The sequence below is a fragment of the Manis javanica genome, chromosome 15, assembly GCF_040802235.1.
Source record: "Manis javanica isolate MJ-LG chromosome 15, MJ_LKY, whole genome shotgun sequence".
NCBI lineage: Eukaryota > Metazoa > Chordata > Mammalia > Pholidota > Manidae > Manis > Manis javanica.
Window position 1 is genome coordinate 17,615,448 of NC_133170.1, and position 22,376 is coordinate 17,637,823.

Consider the following 22,376-nt stretch of genomic DNA (forward strand, 5'->3'; position numbering starts at 1 on the left):
CAAAATAGAGATCAAGGAATATATAGAAACAAATGACAACAACAACACAAAGCCCCAACTTCTGTGGGATGCAGAGAAAGCAGTCTTAAGAGGAAAGTATATAGCGATCCAGGCACACTTGAAGAAGGAAGAACAATCCCAAATGAATAGTCTAACATCTCAATTATCGAAACTGGAAAAAGAAGAACTAATGAAGCCTAAAGTCAACAGAAGGAGGGACATAATAAAGATCAGAGAAGAAATAAACAAAATTGAGAAGAATAAAACAATAGCAAAAATCAAGGAAACCAAGAGCTGGTTCTTTGAGAAAATAAACAAAATAGATAAGCCTCTAGCCAAACTTATTAAGAGAAAAGGAGAATCAACACAAATCAACAGCATCAGAAATAAGAACGGAATAATCATGACAGACTACACAGAAATACAAAGAATTATTAAAGACTACTATGAAAACCTATATGCCAACAAGCTGGAAAACCTAGAAGAAATGGACAACTTCCTAGAAAAATACAACCTCCCAAGACTGACCAAGGAAGAAACACAAAAGTTAAACAAACCAATTACGAGCAAAGAAATTGAAACGGTAATCAAAAAACTACCCAAGAACAAAACCCCGGGACCGAATGGATTTACCTTGGAATTTTATCAGACACACAGAGAAGACATAATACCCATTCTCCTTAAAGTGTTCCAAAAAATAGAAGAGGAGGGAATACTCCCAAACTCATTCTATGAAGCCAACATCACCCTAATACCAAAACCAGGCAAAGACCCCACCAAAAAAGAAAATTACAGACCAATATCCCTGATGAATGTAGATGCAAAAATACTCAATAAAATATTAGCAAACAGAATTCAGCAGTATATCAAAAGGATCATACACCATGACCAAGTGGGGTTCATCCCAGGGATGCAAGGATGGTACAACATTCGAAAATCCAACAACATCATCCACCACATCAACAAAAAGAAGGACAAAAACCACATGATCATCTCCATAGATGCTGAAAAAGCATTTGACAAAATTCAACATCCATTCATGATAAAAACTCTCAGCAAAATGGGATTAGAGGGCAAGTACCTCAACATAATAAAGGCCATATATGATAAACCCACAGCCAACATTATACTGAACAGCGAGAAGCTGAAAGCATTTCCTCTGAGATTGGGAACCAGACAGGGATGCCCACTCTCCCCACTGTTATTTAACATAGTACTGGAGGTCCTAGCCACAGCAATCAGACAAAATAAAGAAATACAAGGAATCCAGATTGGTAAAGAAGAAGTTAAACTGTCACTATTTGCAGATGATATGATACTGTACATAAAAAACCCTAAAGACTCCACCCCAAAACTACTAGAACTGATATCGGAATACAGCAAAGTTGCAGGATACAAAATTAACACACAGAAATCTGTAGCCTTCCTATACACTAACAATGAACCAATAGAAAGAGAAATCAGGAAAACAATTCCATTCACAATTGCATCAAAAAGAATAAAATACCTAGGAATAAACCTAACCAAAGAAGTGAAAGACCTATACCCTGAAAACTACAAGTTACTCTTAAGAGAAATTAAAGGGGACACTAACAAATGGAAACTCATCCCCTGCTCATGGCTAGGAAGAATTAATATCATCAAAATGGCCATCCTGCCTAAAGCAATATACAGATTTGATGCAATCCCTATCAAATTACTAGCAACATTCTTCAATGAACTGGAACAAATAATTCAAAAATTCATATGGAAACGCCAAAGACCCCGAACAGCCAAAGCAATCCTGAGAAAGAAGAATAAAGTAGGGGGATCTCACTCCCCAACTTCAAGCTCTACTACAAAGCCATAGTAATCTAGACAATTTGGTACTGGCACAAGAACAGAGCCACAGACCAGTGGAACAGATTAGAGACTCCAGAAATTAACCCAAACATATATGGTCAATTAATATTTGATAAAGGAGCCATGGATATACAATGGCAAAATGACAGTCTCTTCAACAGATGGTGCTGGCAAAACTGGACAGCTACATGTAGGAGAATGAAACTGGACCATTGTCTAACCCCATATACAAAGGTAAACTCAAAATGGATCAAAGACCTGAATGTAAGTCATGAAACCATTAAACTCTTGGAAAAAAATATAGGCAAAATCCTCTTAGATATAAACATGAGTGACCTCTTCTTGAACATATCTCCCCGGGCAAGGAAAACAACAGCAAAAATGAGCAAGTGGTACTACATTAAGCTGAAAAGCTTCTGTACAGCGAAAAACACCATCAATAGAACAAAAAGGAACCCTACAGTATGGGAGAATATATTTGAAAATGACAGATCCAATAAAGGCTTGATGTCCAGAATATATAAAGAGCTCACTCGCCTCAACAAACAAAAAACAAATGACCCAATTAAAATATGGGCAGAGGAACTGAACAGACAGTTCTCTAAAAAAGAAATACAGATGGCCAACAGACACATGAAAAGATGCTCCACATCACTAATTATCAGAGAAATGCAAATTAAAACTACAATGAGGTATCACCTCACACCAGTAAGGATGGCTGCCATCCAAAAGACAAACAACAAAAATGTTGGCGAGGCTGTGGAGAAAGGGGAACCCTCCTACACTGCTGGTGGGAATGTAAATTAGTTCAACCATTGTGGAAAGCAGTATGGAGGTGCATCAAAATGCTCAAAACAGACCTACCATTTGACCCAGGAATTCCACTCCTAGGAATTTACCCTAAGAACGCAGCAATCAAGTTTGAGAAAGACAGATGCACTCCTATGTTTATCGCAGCACTATTTACAATAGCCAAGAATTGGAAGCAACCTAAATGTCCATCGGTAGATGAATGGATAAAGAAGATGTGGTACATATACACAATGGAATACTACTCAGCCATAAGAAGAGGGAAAATCCTACCATTTTCAGCAACATGGATGGAGCTGGAGAGTATTATGCTCAGTGAAATAAGCCAAGCGCAGAAAGAGAAATACCAAATGATTTCACTCATCTGAGGAGTATAAGAACAAAGGAAAAACTGAAGGAACAAAACAGCAGTGGAATTACAGAACCCAAAAATGGACTAACAGGTACCAAAAGGAAAGGAACTGGGGAGGATGGGTGGGCAGGGAGGGATAAGGGGGGGAAGAAGAAAGGGGGTATTAAGATTAGCATGCATAGCGGGGGAGGGAGAAAGGGGAGGGAGGGCTGTACAACACAGAGAGGACAAGGAGTGATTCTACAACATTGTGCTATGCTGATAGTGACTATAATATGGTTTTTAGGGGGGACTTGGTATAGGGGAGAGCATAGTAAACATAGTATTCTTCATGTAAGTGTAGATTAAAGATTAAAAAAAAAAGGAAAAAAAAAGAAAGAAAGAAAGAAAGAAAGAAAGAAAAGGGGGATTACTCCTTGACAGGATAAAACTATTGGTAAATCTAAGATTAACGCATGGTTTAAATATCCTTAATTTTGATCGCTTAAAGGGTGTCAGATGATCGGCTATGGAGGTACTCTTTTCTGATAATATTCCTTTCTCTTAATAAAAATAAAAAAAATAAAAAAATAAAAAAAGCAGTTCCTGTGTGCTGACCTCCAATGAGTTCTGCACAATGGTATAGAGGGCATGTCAAAGTGTGGGCAAAGGGTCTGTTTGTTTCTATGCAGAAGATCAAGGTCTAGCTTGGATACCCAGAAAATGAACTAAGATAGGATGTGAGGAGGAGCTTCCGGCATCAGCACTCTCTGGAGGACTTGTGCCGGGGGATGATCATCAAAAAGCCTCCACAGGGATCCGGACGATGCTGCGGTTGTGGCTGCATCCAGCCCACCGTCTCCTTGACTTGCCATAGGAATGAGGAGGGAGATGTCTAGGCTGGCATGTGCATACAGTGAGACAACGAATTTGACCGGATCTGTACTGTTGGAACTCAACCAGGAGTTGGGAGGGGTGCAAGTTGTAGCGCTCCAAAATCTTATGACTATAGACTATCTACGGTTAAAAGAACATATGGGATGTAAACAGATCCCAGAAATGGGTTGCTTTAATTTGTCTGATTTCTCTCAGACTGTTCAAGTACAGTTGGACAATATCCATCATATCATAGATAAATTCTCACAAATGCCTAGGGTGCCTAACTGGTTTTCTTGGCTTCACTGGAGATGGCTGGTAATTATAGATTTGCTTAGTTTATGTCACCGTATTCCTATTATGTTAATATGTGTGCGCAAGGTAGTTAGTAGTTTAAAACCTACACATGCTTAAGGTACTATACAAGAAGATATGGCAAAGAAATAATCAATCCTCCCATGTTTTCTTCCATATGCTACCTCTATAGCTTTTCTTCTTCCTTCCTAATTACAACCCTTAAATAGAATTCGTGCCTCATATCGAATTTACCGAGCATCATAATTCCTCCAGGCGGTAAAGATACCTCGAGACAAGTGCTGGGCATAGAAGCCACAGGGCATAAATCTGCAAAGAAGTAAAAAGCTAACCTTCTCAAACAATATGGCTTCTCTCTCACTTACCAACTTTACATCTCCCTGTATGGCCCCGGAAGATGACTGGTTAGCCAGAGACGGGTAAGATTCCTCAAGGGAGGAACAACCTAAGACAGGCACAGTCGCACGGGGGCCATCAGGTGAGAAATTGGGGATCAACAGAGGTGAGGCTTAGAACCTCACCCCTCCCCCTGTTTTGAGAGAAATCTTCTGCATCCGTGGATGTTTTGTTGCCCTTGTCTAGCTTGGATTAATACTTAGTCCATAGGCACACACCTGATCATCTACATTTGCCCTCTTTCAGCACTATACTATGTTTTCTACCTTTATCTTGCATCTACCTACCACTTCAGCATTTTATTAAAAATAAAAATAATAATAATAATAAAGGGAGAAATGTTGGATCCACATATAAATCAAGTATAAAATTCAAACGAATATTCATATCTGACCTGATTGTTTATAATTCATAATGCGTGATCAAAACCGAAAGTTTCTGTGATGAATGCCCTTGTACTGTTCACCATGTAAGAACTTATTCACTATGTAAGAATTCGTTTACCATGTAAAAACTTGTTCGTTATGCTTCAGAAATTGGAGACTGACGAGAATTAGGCTTGAGATGGATAATGATTGTGCATTGAGCACTGACCCCCCTATACAGAATTTTATTGTTGTTAACAACCATTTGATCAATAAATATGAGAGATGCCCTCCCAAAAAAAAAAAAGATGTCAGAGAAGTGATGGGAAGGGATGTAATTCAGTATCAGCTCTTGAGATCAGGTCGGTCTCTCTTGTCCTTAAATAAGTGACTGGCTCCCACTAGATGTTCAATAAATATAGCTCAAATAAGTAAATGCATATATTACAATGGAAAGTACATGAGATTTGAGTTTAAACCAATGTGAACTGGAATCGCACCTCATCCTTTCTTGGTGTGTAACCTTGGATAAGCTATTTAACCTCTCTAACTTTCAGCTTCTCATCTGTAAAATGGGAGACTAATGCTCATCTCACATGAACATTCTACTGATTCTGTAAAATGATTCCATGACCTGGCACCTAACACTGGCAAATCCACAAATTCAAATCCTTTTCTCCTTTTCTTATAAGACAGGGTATATTTCTGCATTCTTGGTGCCACTGTATTTCTAGAGGACAGTGTGGTCCTGATTGTACACAGCCACTTCACTGCGTGATGCTCTGACACGTTGCCCGATTAGAGACTTAAACATTTTAGTGTATGCCCCCATTCAAATGCGAAGGAATTAACTTCAGGACAGTAACAAAGAAATACCTTAGGGAGGACTGTGTCCTCTAGATAAAAGCAAAGTTCTGGAGCACAAAACCTTAGGACAGGGACTAAGAGGGAAAAGGTGGTTTCCAGAAAGAAGAGGTTGAATCAGCACAGGGGGGACACCGAAGAAATTCATTTAACTTTGTCCAGGTAGCTCTGCTCTACCCGCCTCACTGTGTCATCAGTCCTGCTTGAGCATATACGCTTCAGAAACTTGCTACCACTGTCCCAAGCCTCCGGTTTAAAACAAAAAAAAACATCATTCGTATAATGCGGGGTAGAAATATTATCCCCTTGAAGAAGTCAGAACTACACAAAATTCAAATGCTTTGTTCCAGGTGTAAAAGACTACTGATAATAACAATAACTATAATTCTGTCCCAAAGGCATATCCTTGACCTGCAATACAGCTGCAAACACCAGTTAGCTGTCTGAAAAAATGACTATTTTCTCAACTCCAGCGGGCAAAATTAACTTTAAAATCACAAAAAGTTTCCTTGAAAACTCTGATACTCCAGAAATCTCATATACTAAGTAGCATGACAAAAGGCAAAAGCCATATTAAAAAAAAAAATTCACTAGTTTCTGGTGAAAGCACTTGTTCCAGAAATACATGAGATTTCTCTGTACCAAATCACTGCATACTTCATTTGCAGCACTAAATAATGTGCCATCAGGCTTTATGAAAAAAAAAGAGTAAATTAAGAAAATTATGTTCCAGAATTTAACTCTTAAAAGAAAAATTGCCTCCAAATGACTTACCTTTCTGGTCATTCTATAGAACCCGGTTACAAGACTCAAAAACATCATTTTTGAAAGAACAATAGTTGCATAGGAAGCAAAGGCCAAGAATACTTCATTTTGTATGAGCTCCGTGTGGTCAACCATTTTTTCAATTTTGGTCTGGAATCATAAAAAGATTTTAGACATGATAGGAAAGAGTAGACATAAATACCCCAAAATAACATAAAGGTCCCTTGGTGTGCTGATATTGCAGCATTAACCATACAGTTCTTAAAAATATCTTGCATTATTTGCAGGAAAAGTAATCATTTTGTTTTTTTTAAATTTCAAGATAAACAGTATTATGTTTTTTCTAGTACTATAACATTAAATTTGAAGACATCAAATAAGTAAAGGGTGACAGTGAAAACGTAGACAGTATTGCAAGCAAAAATAAATAGACAAAGTGATACAAAGATAGACTAAAATTATATTTTTGCATTAACATAAACCACCAGTTGGACACTATGCACATAGTAGTACCATGAAATTCACATGCATGTACATATATATTTAATTTTATAAGAGCTTACTATGTATCCAATTGTGCCATGTACTTTAGGCACATTGTTGTAGGTAATCCTCCTAACTACCATACATACTGTAATCCTCTAGATCATATCCATGTTGCAGATGAAGAAATGGGAATCAGAGATATTAAACAGCCAAGCAAGATGACAAACCCAGGTCTCTGACCTTAACAACAGTACACTAACCCCACTGCACTGTCTCCTTCGAGAGTCTGCAAACTGCTTAATTCTGATTCAGCTAACACTGACTGAATGCCTCCTCTGTGACTGGCATTACTGGCACCCCTTCCATCTAGTGTCTCCTGTCCTCTCCTCTTCCAATTATGCTATGAGGTAGATATTATTATTCCCATTTTTCAGATAAAGAAAGCAAAGCCCCTTTTTTACAGGATGGGCTAAAAAATATACTCTTTGGGTTTAAGCAAACAGAAACTATATGTTCCAGTTAGAAAGAAACAAAGCAAAATGCATCCAACAAATTACTCCACCTCCACAAGTCAGTAGTCTTGAAAACACAGAACATTAGATAAGTTCTCAGTGCCAGATAATATTTTTAGCACCGTTTAATGTAGCTGCTCTTGTCCCAGTATTTGGGGTGAAAGCCATAAATAAAATGTACTATCTTTAAAGCTCATGGAAAGTAATTAGCTTAATAAAGGATCCCTAAGTCCTGTGCCTCTGGACAGAGATCTGAAGAAACACAGCAGGAATGTTAATTAAAAAAAAATTAATTAAGACAAGTTTATCAAATAGGAAGTGTTGCTATTTCACAGTAATTTTAAATGAAAACAGTTCTGTAGGTCTCTACGATGTCTCCAGAATGAAATTTATTTAGCAATGGAATAAAAGTCCTGAGATGAGTTTTCTCTTGGTGAAAACTGTTACTGAAAGAGTGAGGAAAAAAATGGAAACCTTCCAGGACTATTGGTGGGAAAGAATAGAAAGATGTCAGCAGTTGGAGGAAACAGGCAATGGGAGGATTTTTCTTGAAATGTGAACAACACATTCAATGTACACTTCCCAAAAAGAGAGTTTCCTGATCACCAAGAATGTGGCTTAACTCAAGTGTGTGGCTTTGAGAGAGCTGTGATATCACACCCTATTGGTCTTTCAACACCTCTCACCTTCCACTGCCCGCACACCCAAGTGTTAGTAAGGCTAAGACATTAAGAAATGGAAATCATTTATAGCACAGAATAAGGTGATCCTGATCTATGCTTTGTTTTTCAAAACTGATTAGTTGATAAGCCTCCCTGAGCCTGCGTCATGGCAGGGCACTGCAGAAAAGACAAAACGACTTAAAGCTTTTTACCAAGAAAGATCTCCAGAAGCGAGAAAAACAGTATGGTAGTCATAATCATTAGGAGGGTAAAATGTTAGGTGGCTTGCAGATTCTAGAAATGAGGGGAAAATAATCTAAGAAAACTAAGCAGAGCAAAATGTGAAACTTGGTTATTGCATTATAGGAAATAAATCATCACAAGGGTGGAAATTATCTGCACAGCGTATTTTCCTTTTCATTGTTCATCATCAAGTGGCATGATAGACAACACCTTTCTCGTGACAGAGCAGGGCTCTGTCCTCTAATGTGGAGGTGGCTGCCTTTGAGGGGACAAAGAGCAGGGTGTTAGTCTCCAGAACTAGGCTGGAGTCTGAGTGGATCTTGCTCGACTGTCACTTACTAGCTGTGATTTAACTTCTCTGAGACCTACTTATCTAACCTATAATGCAGTTAATAATGCTTCCCACCTCGCAGGATTCTTGTGAACATTAAATGAGTAAAGTAGAAAGAGCTCAGAAAACCACTGGGACCTGGTAAGTGCTCTATAAGTATTTGGTAAATAAATAAATTCCTTCTTTGGTGCTGTTCTTGGCACTGAGGATACCATTTTAATTCTCAGAAAGCTTTCACATGATCTTCATCTGGAAAACTCTAAGGTAGTCAGAGCAAGTGTGATATTTGTCTCTGCTTTTAACATACAGGGAAACTGAGGTCCAGAGAGGTGGAGTGAGTAATATGACCCAAACTCAGTGGAGGGTCCGAGATTGGAACCCCATTCTCCCAAGTGTCTAACTCATGGGCTATCCACCATCCACCTGAGAACCCCTTCCTGCTCTGGTCTCCTGGGGCCTTGCTCTGTCAGTTCCCTTCCTGTCCTGTTCCTCCCATCTCCATCGTATCTATGACAGTTGGGTTTTCAACTCTCAACTGAGGAATATTCCTTTTATCTTTACAGGCGGATGGCCAAAAAGAACAAAGTTCTCTTCCCTTATTCACAGTGACCTCTTGACACCAATATTGCAAAACACACAGAAAATCTGGCACACACCCACAGGACCATGACTCTGCCATTTTTAAACTTCTGATACCAATAGAAAGCTACCCGTGGGGGAAAAAATGGATAGATAATTCAATGGTCTTGTTGCTGTTTATCAGTTCTAGAATTTCCCGACCAGATTGAAGTGATTCCAGATGGGTCCTCCTATGCTTCGGAGCCCCTGTGGCGGCAGTAAAATGCTGTGGCTCCCAGGATAGTAGGTGCCCAGGGACTGCAAAAGGCGTCTAGCTTGGTATTCAGAGCAGGCTAGGGCCCTGAGAAGGCTTGACGGGCTTCCAGGCTTGAGCTGAGGGCCTGCGGAAATTTCCCTTGGGCCATGCAACTCCATTGGAGAGAAAGCAGGCAAGGAGAAAAGGAGAAAATAAAAGTGGTGCTCAGACTACCAAAAGGCCTTGGGACTATTTGTAAAGGAACAGAAGACAGAAGACTGGCATGTATGGGTCCCTCCAGCACCCCGGCCCAGCATTAGCAATAATTTCTGAGGTCTTAACTCCCAAATGAGGGTTCCCTTCTCCTCTACTCTTTCTACACGGCACCCTCCTCTGGACTGGGAGGGCTGGAAACCTCCCAGAGCGCCTGCTCCTTAGCTTTCCAGTCAACTGGCTAGAATGCCATTACAACGTCACAGAATTGAAATCATGTCCTCCAGCACTTTATTATAATCATTATTATTAATTATTTTAAACTTGCTGATGTTCGCCTTACCTATCAAAGTGACCCTGGAGGAGCAAAACCGATCTTTGCCGAGCTACGAGGCCAGTTTGTCCATGAAATGAGAACTGCGGCAGGATTTTACAATGAGCTGCTTAAGCTGCAGCAACTTCCTCCATTACTACATCTTGCATCTACTCCCTATTCGCCAAAACTTCAAGGGGGCCCTTTCAAACGCAGGTGCTACTTTGGCTTGAGAATAAAAAGTAAGTGTTTCACCACTTACACATGAGAGGACTTAATCTCTCAGGTTTCACTCCTGGAGTCGGGCGAGAACGGGACAACTTTCCTACCAGGACACCAGCTTGCAAAGCTCAAGCTGAGCAGCTAAATGGTGCAAAGAAGCCGCAGGATGGCGGCGGCCTCTAACTGCACAGGCCGAGGGGCTCTCTCCGCCCCGCGCGCCACCCTCTCCATCCCCTAGGCTTCCACGAACGCTCCCCGGCACGTACTGCGAATCCGAGCGGGCGGAAGGCTGCGAATCCGAGCGGGCGCCGGGCGCAGCGGGACTGTCGGCGGGCGGGCGGGACGCGGCCTGCGCTGCCCGTGGCCAATTTTCGACTGATCTTCTAGAGCGTTTAAAGAGCGCCTCTCGGCCTGGCCTCGCTCCTCCTCTTAATCTCATCGTCCCCTCGCGGAGCACCACCGCCTACCGTTTCCTTCCGAACCCTGCACCGGGGGGCCGGCGGCTCCCCTCGGTGGGCGGGGCGGGACCTTGGCAACTGCCCAGGACGCTGTGAACTCCGTCCCGGCCGTCGGGGAGTGGGCCGGCGAGGAAAGGCAGTTAGTTCGCTTTTATTTAGCTGCAAACCCTTTAGAAAGATCGTCATGTTGAATTTTGAAAGCATTAAAGCTTTACAGTACCTTTAAATCTCTAGAAAAAGAGACTGATTTGAAGTCATTGATAAAATTCTCTGCCTTGAACTTCACTTTCCCTGCACCTGTGCTGGACAAAATAGAACGTTTGGTAATGAACGTTTGGTGTTCCACATCTGTGATTCCCGGACAGTTGGTTTTCTCACTCTGTCCCCTCAGGTTCAAAGTCCAAAGTGGAGTTTAAGGAGATTATACTGAATTAGTTCATTACACAATCAGCTTAGTAAATTATTCACAGGGACATACAGAGGAATGTTTCAGGAAGGCATAGTTATTTTAACATCAATACCTAGATTAGGGATATTTCCAAGCATCCTAGATCCCACAGCACTGTTTATAGATCTGGCTTCACGGTTTTACCTAAAAATGTTTAAGGATTTATGTTTGCAATCTATGTTACTTCTCTCCTGGTAATACTTCTCACACATTTACCACCTGCTATGGGTAGTAAACTTCCTTTTCTGTGTGTGTCCTAATTTTACCTCCTCTAGGCTTTAAGGGGTGCCCCCAAGACTGGCTGCCTAGGATTTGATGGACAAGTCCATATTCTACTGAAAAAGAAAGTAAGACTTGCCAATTTGCGCTAGGAAGCAGAAATTAATCACAGGCCTGAGAACAACTTCTACATAAGCATATTACTAGGAGTATTGGAAAATCTAGCATCAAGACTCAGTGCTTCATTTTCATGTCTGTATCTTTTGAAAACCATATTTATTCACCTACTTGGTAAAGTACACTGGAATCTGGCTGTTAACACTAACTGGAATAGGACAGAATTTGAGATGACTCTATTCTGCATTGTCACCATGGGAGTTTAGCACATAAGATCTAAGTCTTATGGATAACATTACAGAAAAAATGTACAGAACAATATTATTTAATAATCTGATCTACAGAATTCCAGTTGAGTGGTTCTAACATGTTTTTGAAAAGAAAGGATCACTTGACTCCTCTAACACTCTAATTATAAAATGAACTTAAAGCTGACTGTATTGTCAGGTATTTTAATTTAATCAATGAATAAATGTGGAGTTCCTGCTGTCAATAAGCCATGAGTGATTACTACCTGTCCCGTATTTGACACTGACTTTGGCACAACATCAGCACTTGACTAATAAAATTAATTCAAATGACATTTATGAAGTGGATGCAAAGCGCTTGGCCTGATGCTAAAATCTGAAACTGAGATAAAAAAAATCAAATTATTGTGCTCCAGCTTACAGTCTAGTAAATGCAAAGGCCAAAAAAGTAAGAATATGCCACTAAATTTAAAGAAAAAAAGATTTCAACTTAAAAATGAGAATGATAATTGGGATATGTTCTAGGACAGTAACAGGAAAAAGGTTGGAAAAGAATTTCCACTTCCTATTCATCTTTGTCATAAGCTTTTTGATGAGTGAGAAAAAAGAAGAGTTGTTATTCCACTAGTTTTCAAAGGGTTCAGACTTTGAACCTGTCTCCTCATAGCCACTTTAAACCTATTTTGAATCATTTGGGGAAACTCATCCAAGCTTTGGGACAACCTTAACAAATACTAAACACAGATTTAAAAGTCACCAACTTGGGGTGGGGAGAGCAAAGGTCTATCAGCTAAGAGTGGCTGACACAACAGAGAAAAAGGAGATAAGATCAAAAAGTTCAGGTAGAATAAAGCATTAGAAGTCTCTTAGTTCTTGCTTTTTAAAAAGCAGTGGAAGGGTAACTATCAGGAAGGGTTGCCATTACCAGAAGACTTGGCTTCTGTAACTGGGAAGGAATCAGGTGTCATCACTCCTAATTATCTTGGACCTTTCTTTTTCCCTAAATCCACAGAATAGGTGCCCTGCTCTCTGAAACTAAGGGTTGCATACCCTTCTTGGAGATTTGAGTAAACGTACATGAGAACATGTCTTAAAATTAAGGAAAGCAAAAAGTGAAATAAAAATAAGCCACTTCCTAAACACACAAATATTATTTTAGAATTATACTTTTGAAAGGTATACTAGGTGGTTTATTTCTCCCAACAACCCTGTAAGGAAGTTCTTACTTTTCCTATTTTATAGAGACACTATGAGACCCCAAGCAGTTTGGAAGTTTTACTAATTTATGAAATAATCTCTAATTATTCCAAATAATCTCCTAATACCCACAGGAGGTAAAAGTAGCCACCATGACAGGGACAGGACTAAAAGAATGATAAAATTCATGAAGCTAATCGATAGAATATGGTAAGGGTGAAGGTAGACAAGTAAGTCAAAAGAACAGAATAGAAAAAGAAAAAAAAAAAAAGAACAGAATAGAAGAGTCCAGAAAGAGAATCACACTTCATTAAAGAGGTCAACTGGTTTTCAACAAAGATACCCAAACAATTCAATGGAAAAAGGTTAGTTTTCAACAAATTTAGCTGAAACAATGGGACAGACCTAGCTCTGACCATTCACAATAAGAACTTCACCCCCTAGCTCACACCATTCACAAAAATAAATTCAAGAAGGTTCACAGACCTAAAGGGTAACACTATAAAAAGAGAAGAAAACAAGAAAATATCTTCCTGACTTTGGGGCAGGTAGATTTCTTAGACTGGACACAAAAAGTCTTATCTATAAGAGAAAAAATTGTTAAGTTGGATTTATCAAAATTAAAATCTTCTCATCAAATGACATCATTAAGAAAATGAATAGGCAAGCCACAGAGAGAAAATATTCTCAATACATTTATGAGACACAGAACTTGTATGCAAAATATTGAAAAACTATAATAAGAGACAAAAATATACAATTAAAAATAGAAAAATATGCAAAAGATATGAACAGATACTTCACAAAAAAAGATGTATGTATGTTAAGAGTGTATGGAAAGGTGTTCAATGGCATTAGTCTTCAGACATATGCAAATCAAAACCACAACGAGTTACTGCTTCCCAAACATTAGAAAATAATTAAAAAGACAGACAAAATCAAATATTGATAAGGGTGTGAAGCAAATGTAATTTTTAACATTGCCTGTGCAAGTATAAAATGGAACACATGCACTAGGAAAACTGTCTCATAATTTCTTATAAAAATAAGCATAGACCTAGGCTATAATCAGAGGATTCCACACTGAGGTATGACCCAAGAGAAATGAGGACATACAGGCTCAAGGATTGCTTAAGGATTTCTTCACAGTCTTACTTATATTTGCCAAAAACTGGAAAAATCTAAATATCCATCAGCAGAAGAATGGAAAAACAAAGTCTGGTATATGCATATAAAAATAGTAATAACATCACAGTAAAAAATAATGAACTACTGATACAATAACATGATTGAATCTCTATAGTATGTTAAAAATACGATGTTGAAAGAAATCTGTCTTCCTGCACTTCATTTATATGAAATTCAAAAAAAAGTAAAATTAATCTCTGAACATAAAAATGAGAAAAGTGGTTGTTTCTAGTGGGATGGGGTGGTGATTAGTTGCAAATAAGTATATAAAAACTTTTTGCAGTGAATGGAAATGTTCAGGATATTAGTTACATGAGAACGGACATTTGTCAGAAGTCATTGAACTTAAAAATCTGTATACAGATTATACCTCAATAACAAATTAATTTTTTAAAACAAATGAACTCTAAAAGAGGGGACAATGACCTGAGTCTGGAGTAATTATGTATTCACCTTTATCAATTTCATCTTAATATTAGATTGAAAGTGTTGAAGAAAAATGTTAAGTAAATATAAAGGAGTCTGTGAAAACCTGGTTTATTTCAGAGTTTCTCCCTCTTTTAAGGAAATGATAGATATTGTTGTTTGTTTTTCTCAGAAGAAGGATATTCTTAAGAGCAATTGTCTGCCAAGTGTTAAGAAGGACATCATCCTTTTCGTTCAAGCAGCCAAGCAGCAATATCTAATCTTGCCAAGATTCTCTGGCAAATGTTTCAGGCAACATGGAGACATAATTCTTCATTTGTGGGATTAATGTTGTCTTTCCCAGCATACACCACTATACTGAATCATGGACCTACCATAAGTCCAGCGAAGGCATCCTGGCATTCCCATCACAAGAATTTAACTACATATTTACATTAATTTAATCAATTCTTTCAGTGTAGGTGATATATTGGAGGCTTTAAAACACTGAATTCATAAAAAATACCTGAAAATATTTCAAATTTAGAAAGCAAGCACTATGCACCATTTGCTAATATTTCCAAAACTGGTTCTGTTTCTTTGACATCATATAAGGTTATGACCACAATTGCCAGAGCATACTAATAAAAGTTACCATGGTTTCTATCATGAAGCCTCTTTTAGAAATTAGTAGAGACTTCTATGTGCTGAGAGAAATCACTTGGCAAATCTTCTAGGACCTAGTTTTTCCTGCCAAACCTGTTTAAAATTCTTTTTTTTTTCAGTTTTGATTTAGTAACCTTAGATCTCTGCATTATGTTGTGTTTTGCACGAAGCTACAGCTAAGGAACCATGAACAATAATTATTTTTGCATGACTAAGCTCTGGTACACCATTGTCAGACAGGCACTTTACAGTACCAGTAGTTTCAAAATTTATAACAGAACTGTCAAACCAGCAAATACGTGCAGCAGAGACTTCTATTCTCAAGCTACAGGGATGAGTTCTATGATGTGCAATAACAGAGTGAATCTTTGTGCTCTTGCGAAAGCTCCCTATTTGACAGTCCTGGAAACGAAAGCCTGTTTCTTTCTGTAACAGATATATCAATGGTAGCAAGAATGTAAGTTTTCAAACAAGGCTGAGGTATGGCATTAGTGATGGAAAAGGGAAACTTAGGCACTGAGATTGTTAAATGTTCTTAAGGATTGTATTTATGGTGAGCAGAGAAGAACTTACCCCAAACTGAGAACATCTGATTTGGCTCATCTTGGTGGGACGTCTTTCCAACCATTCCAGAAAATTTTTATCAATTTATCAGCTTATATCAACTAAAATTTTTAGCCTAGAAATAAGAGAAACAAATGATTCACAACATTTTACAAAGCTTATGAATGGAGGACATGTTAGCAAACATTAATAGATAGGGACATACATTTTATATAAATTAAATATATTTCACCCTTTCAGCACAGTCAGGTATGGACCCATAGTGCCAAAAACTTTCTGTTTACAAAGATGACCTTTTATTCCTTTAACTTTTTATAAAAGTTTAATTTTTTTACCCAGGTGTCTGTTTTTCTACTGATAATTTGATTCTTAAAACAACACTTCAGGACATGTATTATCTTCCTTACCTAGTTTAGGAAACTGAAGAACCAAGCTTACATGACCTTGAAGTGTCATAAGGCAATTACAAAATAAAGGGGAGGGTGGAAGCATGGCTAAGATGCCTCACAGATGCCTCCGACTTTAAATATTTCCTCTTTTAATATTTAATTGACTATCAAAATATTTTAAATATTTCTTTTTATTGGTCTAGGCAAGTATTCAGGTTCTCCAAAATGAATTTTAATAATATATTTATTATTGCTGATTTATAAATCAGAATTCCAGTTTACTAAGTAAAAATGGGAGTTCTGCCTTTACACTGATCAGACTACTCATATCCACAAGAGTACCCCTGTCCTAGGTGGAGAACCGAATGAGAAATAACAAATTGTCCAGAACAAAAGAAATACTTCATCCAGTCTGTAGCAGAACATAGAGAATGATGCCAGGTTGCCTTCGGAGGATACCTTCCAAGTGACCACAGAACTATTACCACAATTTTTTAAGTGGATTCTCCAGTTTTAGCCTCCCTCCCCACCAGTACAGCCCACCCATCACTGCTAGTGCGGACTCTCTGAAGCACAGCTCTGACCAAGCCACTCCTCTGCTAGAAACATGTAGTTGACTTTCCTGCCTGGGGTCCATTTAGTTCCTCAGTGGGAGGAAATGGTTTGGTATACGGTGCTGGTGTAAGAGCTAGATCAGATTAGGCCAAATTAGAGTAGCAAGGTGGATGTGAGTTGGGACAGGGTCAGGCAGCTAATTCAGTAGAGGTCATCATCATTTCAAAATGGAAAGAGTGAGTTTGAGGTTCTGACATTTGGGGATTAAGGTCATGGTCCATTGTATTGAGAGTGTTGAGGGGTGTAAGCTGGTATGAGTCAAGTAGGATACAATGTGGAAGAGGTGATTAGGAACAGTTTAACCAGTACAAATAATACGAATAGTTATAGAACAATTAGGGAAACAGTTGGAGACCTGAGCACCATAGATTTCCAGGACCAGTAAATAAGTACCTGAAAAGATTAGGCCAATTTCAGAAAACATACCAGGTTGTGGTGTAGCAAAAAGAAATATACATCATTTGTAGTTAAAAAGACAAAGAACACATTAAAATGATAATTACCAATAGAATTTGTAAACCCGATCATAGGAGTGCCTTGAGCCCTGATGGGAACCAACTGAAAAGATCAGAGAATATCATAATTATTTTTAATCCCCATTTTTTCCATGCTTTATATACCTATCCTAAACAAATCTGTCCATACAAATTAAGAAATTCTGACTTGATGTTTAGCAAAATGTAGTTTGGCTTACGGTCAAAGGTATTTAGAAAAGTAACTCCAGTCTATGTGTTACAGTGCCTCAGTTAATGTGAAATGCATATCAAAGTGCCGATTTGGGGCAGCCTGCCCTTGGCCCTTAGAGTCCCCGCCTTTGAAATTTCCCTGGAAATTTCATATATTAAAAGTTCCATTGGTATATTATTTTATCTCATTGAACTAGATTCAGTCCTTGCACTGGATCAGTTTAGTGAAACTCTTTTTAGGAGGCAGGGTGTACTCCCAGAGTTAGGCCTCTGAGGGTAGCTAGCAGAGAAGATTTCTAGATGTCAGGCTTGAAGCACCTTTGGATACAGGGCAGACAGTGGCAATTTGATGGGTTTCCCTGTTTTGTAGTTTAAGTGTCTCTGACCATCTTTTTGGGTGGTCCGTAGGTAAGAGGCATGAAGACTGTGTACGTATAAGCTGCTGTGATTCTCTAGAGTCTTCATCAAGCTGTTCATATCCATTGAGAAGGGCTTCAGAAAAAAGGGGCAGTTTTAGTTTTCAAATGATTCCACCTCAGAATGTTACAAGAAAAATGGAAAAGGTCAGGTTAGAAAGTTAGAGCCAAGACATAGGAAGAGACTGTAAGAATTTAGGATCTAGTTCAGTGAATAGATAGAAAAATAAAATATCAAAGATAATTAACATATTACCCTCTGATATCCATAAAGGGTGTATTACTGAAACATAATTGTTCTCTCTCTACTAATCCCCCTTTTATTAAAGATGATCACAGTAAGACTAAGTTCTTTGCTGATCATCTCATTTCAATAAACTTGGCCTGATTATTTATATAAGTATAGTAAGAATAGTAATTAACCACATAAGCTCTTTTAAATCTGCTTTACTGGAATTATATATATATGTGTGTGTGTGTGTGTGTGTATAAGGAATTTCAGATTCAACTTTTAAAGTCTCTTTAGGTTAAAAAGTCAAGCCAAGGTTTGTCAACTGTCTCCCATTACTAGGAGAACAGATTTTTGTTGATCTTATACAAATAATTATATTGTCATAAAAACATAACAATGTTAATTGAGCATTTGCACATTCTGGAGGGATCAGGTAGAGAAAGAAAGATAAATGTGATAATCCTGTTTAGAAAGGTGTAATTTACCAAATTGTTGTAAGTCATTGCTTAGGAGGGAAAATTGTTCTTAAATCTGGAAAAACATTTCTAAAAATCAGCAATAAAACAGGAAGTCATAAGATTACAACCATCCTTTTCAGTTCATTCAGTTTCATGTTATTAATTCTTGTTCTGTTTGAATCCTGTCTTTCCATTAGTTCCAGAAATTCTTAGGCAATTCAGTTTTACAATCTTAAAGTTATCAAAAACCTGTGTTTGTCCAAAGTCCTACCCATGATTCTCCTTGAAGATGAAGCACTTTTGCAAGGACATTTTGTAAAAGAATGGGAATAAAACATTAACTTTATAAATGACAAAAGACTTAACAATGGCAATGGTTAAAGATCTGATGAGAGTTCATTATAATGTTGTTGACAAGGAAATTTGGTTATTTCTATAACACAAAACATTTCAATAACTATAATTACAGTTAATGATAACATGTCAGGACATAACAGATTTGTATAAGTTTCATATAATTTTAGAGCATTTACTTTAACATATACCTATACAGATAAAATTAAAGGGTTAGCATAATTTATTTGCTAATGCATCCCATGTAATTTAACATATCAAATAATAAGCCTAATTAGCTTAATAAAATCTTCAGGATATTACAGGGGCCTTTCTGGAAAAATTCCCAAAGCTTCTTCCAGGTCAAGGAGACTTTATTTAGACTTTGATTTGGGAGAAATTTGCCAAAAATATCAAAAAGGTTTAAAAGTAATTGGTCAAATAGGGTTATAGGTTACTCTGAAATAATATTTATTTACTAAAGTGACAAAGACTTTGGTAGGTAATCATAGACGGTTACCTAGTGTTTAGCAAAACAAAGCTCTTAGAGAAAACTCAGTTATTTTTCATAATATTTAAAAAAGGAAACTTTATTTATAATTTCTTATTAAGAGTAGACCAATAATATAAAAAATTACTTGTCTTTTTAACAGAGAAAATTAAATTTTAATTTTGTATCAGCACATTTTTTATATTAAAATTCTTCCTCTTTATTTTAACTTAAATTCATTCCAATCTTGACTGCACATAAAATTTCTTAAGATTCCTTTTTCACAAACTTTCTGCTACTTACTGTATCTATTTAGGTTTTGTCCTTTTTCCTTCCTTTCTCTGGAACCATCATTTTACTTTAGGACAAAACTTCTTTCTTTCTTCCCTTTAATAAAAATATATCTCCATTCCTCATACTTTCTTTTCCCTATAACACACATCCTACTTTCCTTAACCCTTAAAAATCCTACTCAATTTCCTTAGTCAATTACCACAATATCCTTTTCTTCATTTTTATCATTTTTCCAGAGATTCCACCTCTTAAAGTCCTAATCAGGCTTTGTCACAGTGCCCAGATCTTAATCCCTTGCATTTTGTGTCCTCCTATCTTTGCAAAATGACCTGATAAGGTCTTCAATTTATTGTCCTGCTTTCCCATCTTGTCTGCCAGCCCTGGAGCTAACAAAGTGACGGGCAACTGCATGTGCCCCTCTAAGCTCAGTTCCTCTTCCAGTTTTTTAATTATTTGTAATCTTTGCTGTCCAGTGAAAACCATGCTATAGGCAATTGTGAATTGCCTACCATATATTAGCATATTGTAGTAGATTAGCAAATTTATAAATACATTTCAAAAACATTTAGAAGTATATTCATCCTTGTAATGGATTGTTCTCAATGTGGCATAAAGCATGTTTATTAATAGACTCAAATATCCCTTATCTTTCTGTAAAAACTAAAAAGCCAAAAATGAATGAACCTATGTTTAATATTTGATTATTTGATATTTTATCTGATTTGGAACTGATATATTCAATGAATTTAACAACTTATTATTTAATCTAAATTAACAAACTTTAAGGTTTTAGGTTATCAAAAAGATTTGGAGAACTATTTTAAAAGTTTATCTATAAATCTTTTTATCTTATTATCATTTATTTGATTTACTTGTTCTTGTTTAGGTTATGTTTAGGTTACCAATAATAACCCATGAGACACCAAAGTCAGTCATTTTCTCCAGCTATATTTCTTTTTTTATATTTTGTAACAGAAATAACATCAACTTCTTTGACTTTAAGTAAACATAGGTAGAATAAAAGTTCTAATTTTAATGCTGGTAACTTTAAAGGCATGTCTTTTTAAATTAAATAACCTTAGATTAGCTTTAATACTTAATATTTTTCCAGATCCCATGAACCTGAAATGTATTTGGATGAAATTTTTATTTTTTTAATAATTTTTATGAATAGTAAGTTTATATAAGCATTTAATTTTCTTTAAGCTAATTAAATACAGCTCTTTTACAAATTAATTTTAGTAATTTTGTCCAGATGTAGAAAAACATATTTATAACATGGACACATAGAGATGAAAACAAGGATTTTATAGCTTTTATTTTTACTAATATTTGTGGAGAGGACATTATAGGCTCCATTTCCAAATACTTCCCTCTTTTTCTCTCCCTCTCTCTCAGTTTTTAACTTCTGATGAGAAATTTCTCCCTAAAGTTTGTATTTCAAAGAATGGCTTTGAGGTGCTAGAGAAGATGGGTGTGTAATATTTATATTTAAGTGTCCAAGTATCCAAGTTTTCATCAAGGTGGAGTTTGGGGAGCATATTTGTCTGTTATCAGAAATGCTAGTCTGGGCAGAAAAACCCTCTTAGCAGTTTGTGTTTTCACAAAGTGCTTCTTTCCCTTTTTTTTTTCTTTCCAGTGTTAGGAGATGGTAGGCTGTGTTTATACTTCAGATGTAATAAGATTTACAGCTTCAAGAGAAAGCATGCAACTTTCATTTTGTTTTTTAGAGTAACTGTTATTTAAATTTTCTTCCTTTCCTTAAGTATAGGACAGTTCTGTTTGATAATCCTGATCTTTTATAATATCTACAAGCACTTTGAGAGGAATAAGCAAGGTTTGAGGAGTGGTAAAGTAGCTATATTCTGGTTTTGCAGCGTTTTGCCAGTGCGTTTCAGCCCCAGGCAAGGTCACTATGGATTCAATGTGACCAAAGAAATGACAGTAGAACGTTCTTGGGGGTGAAACGGTTATACCCAACTTTATTCCCACGGTGGCAGGTCAATCACTCGAATCCTGTCCACTCAGAGTGAGTCTGCATGTAGCAAGCCGGTCTCTACCTCTGGGCCCCACAGTCGTCCTGCACAGCTGTCCTCTGGGCCTCTGTCCTCGGCGCTGCCACCAGTCCAGCCTCTGCTCTTCTCTCCTGCAGCCTTGCAGCCATGCCACCGTATCGCCCAGAGCACTGGGCAGGGCTCTTTATATAGAGTCAGTAGCAACGTGTTGCCCACACGTGTATAATAAGCTAGCCAACCAGGGCCAGGTGAGAATCCTGGCCACAGGAACCTTTATTCTATCCACATGTAGATTTTGTTAGATTAAAACAAGGATTTAGAAGTGGTGAGCAGGAGAAAGAAGGTGCGGAGCAGTAATAGTTGACACAGTACAGAAGTCTCAGTAAGCTTTTCTGAAGTTTAGATAGTCTCAGGAAGTTTTTGATTAAAAGCCTAGAGGGAAGCAATTTTGTCAGATTATGTTTAGAGGCCTCTAGGTCCCAATTAAAACAGGCTTCCCATCCATTTTGTTTGGTCTAATCTCTTATTGTCACACAAATAGATTAATTCTGGGATCTTAAGAGTTCCTCATTTGGGCC

At 37.5% G+C, this 22,376-nt stretch overlaps 1 protein-coding gene and 1 long non-coding RNA gene across 6 annotated transcripts in view; both read right to left on the bottom strand.

The window, feature by feature from the left end:
• MGST1 (microsomal glutathione S-transferase 1) overlaps positions 1–11,179 on the bottom strand; it is a 31,530-nt gene extending 20,351 nt beyond the window's left edge. The window contains exons 1-3 of one of the 5 annotated variants that reach the window (XM_073223814.1): positions 10,627–10,851; positions 9,579–9,785; positions 6,574–6,714 (exon numbers count right to left, since the gene is read on the bottom strand). In XM_073223814.1, coding sequence (XP_073079915.1) covers positions 6,574–6,699 — 126 coding nt within the window. In that variant the 5' untranslated portion in view covers positions 6,700–6,714; positions 9,579–9,785; positions 10,627–10,851. Of the gene's footprint in view, positions 1–6,573; positions 6,715–9,578; positions 9,786–10,168; positions 10,243–10,626 lie in introns of all 5 variants that reach the window. The other 4 variants (XM_037023030.2, XM_073223817.1, XM_037023028.2 and 1 more) reach the window with 4 other exon arrangements.
• A 4,700-nt stretch (positions 11,180–15,879) lies between these two features.
• On the bottom strand, positions 15,880–21,942 carry LOC140846401 (uncharacterized). Its single transcript, XR_012125440.1, has 3 exons — positions 21,844–21,942; positions 17,378–17,432; positions 15,880–15,985 (listed from the first exon to the last, which is right to left on the bottom strand). It is a non-coding gene; the product is annotated as an uncharacterized lncRNA (long non-coding RNA).
• Positions 21,943–22,376: the final 434 nt, after the last annotated feature.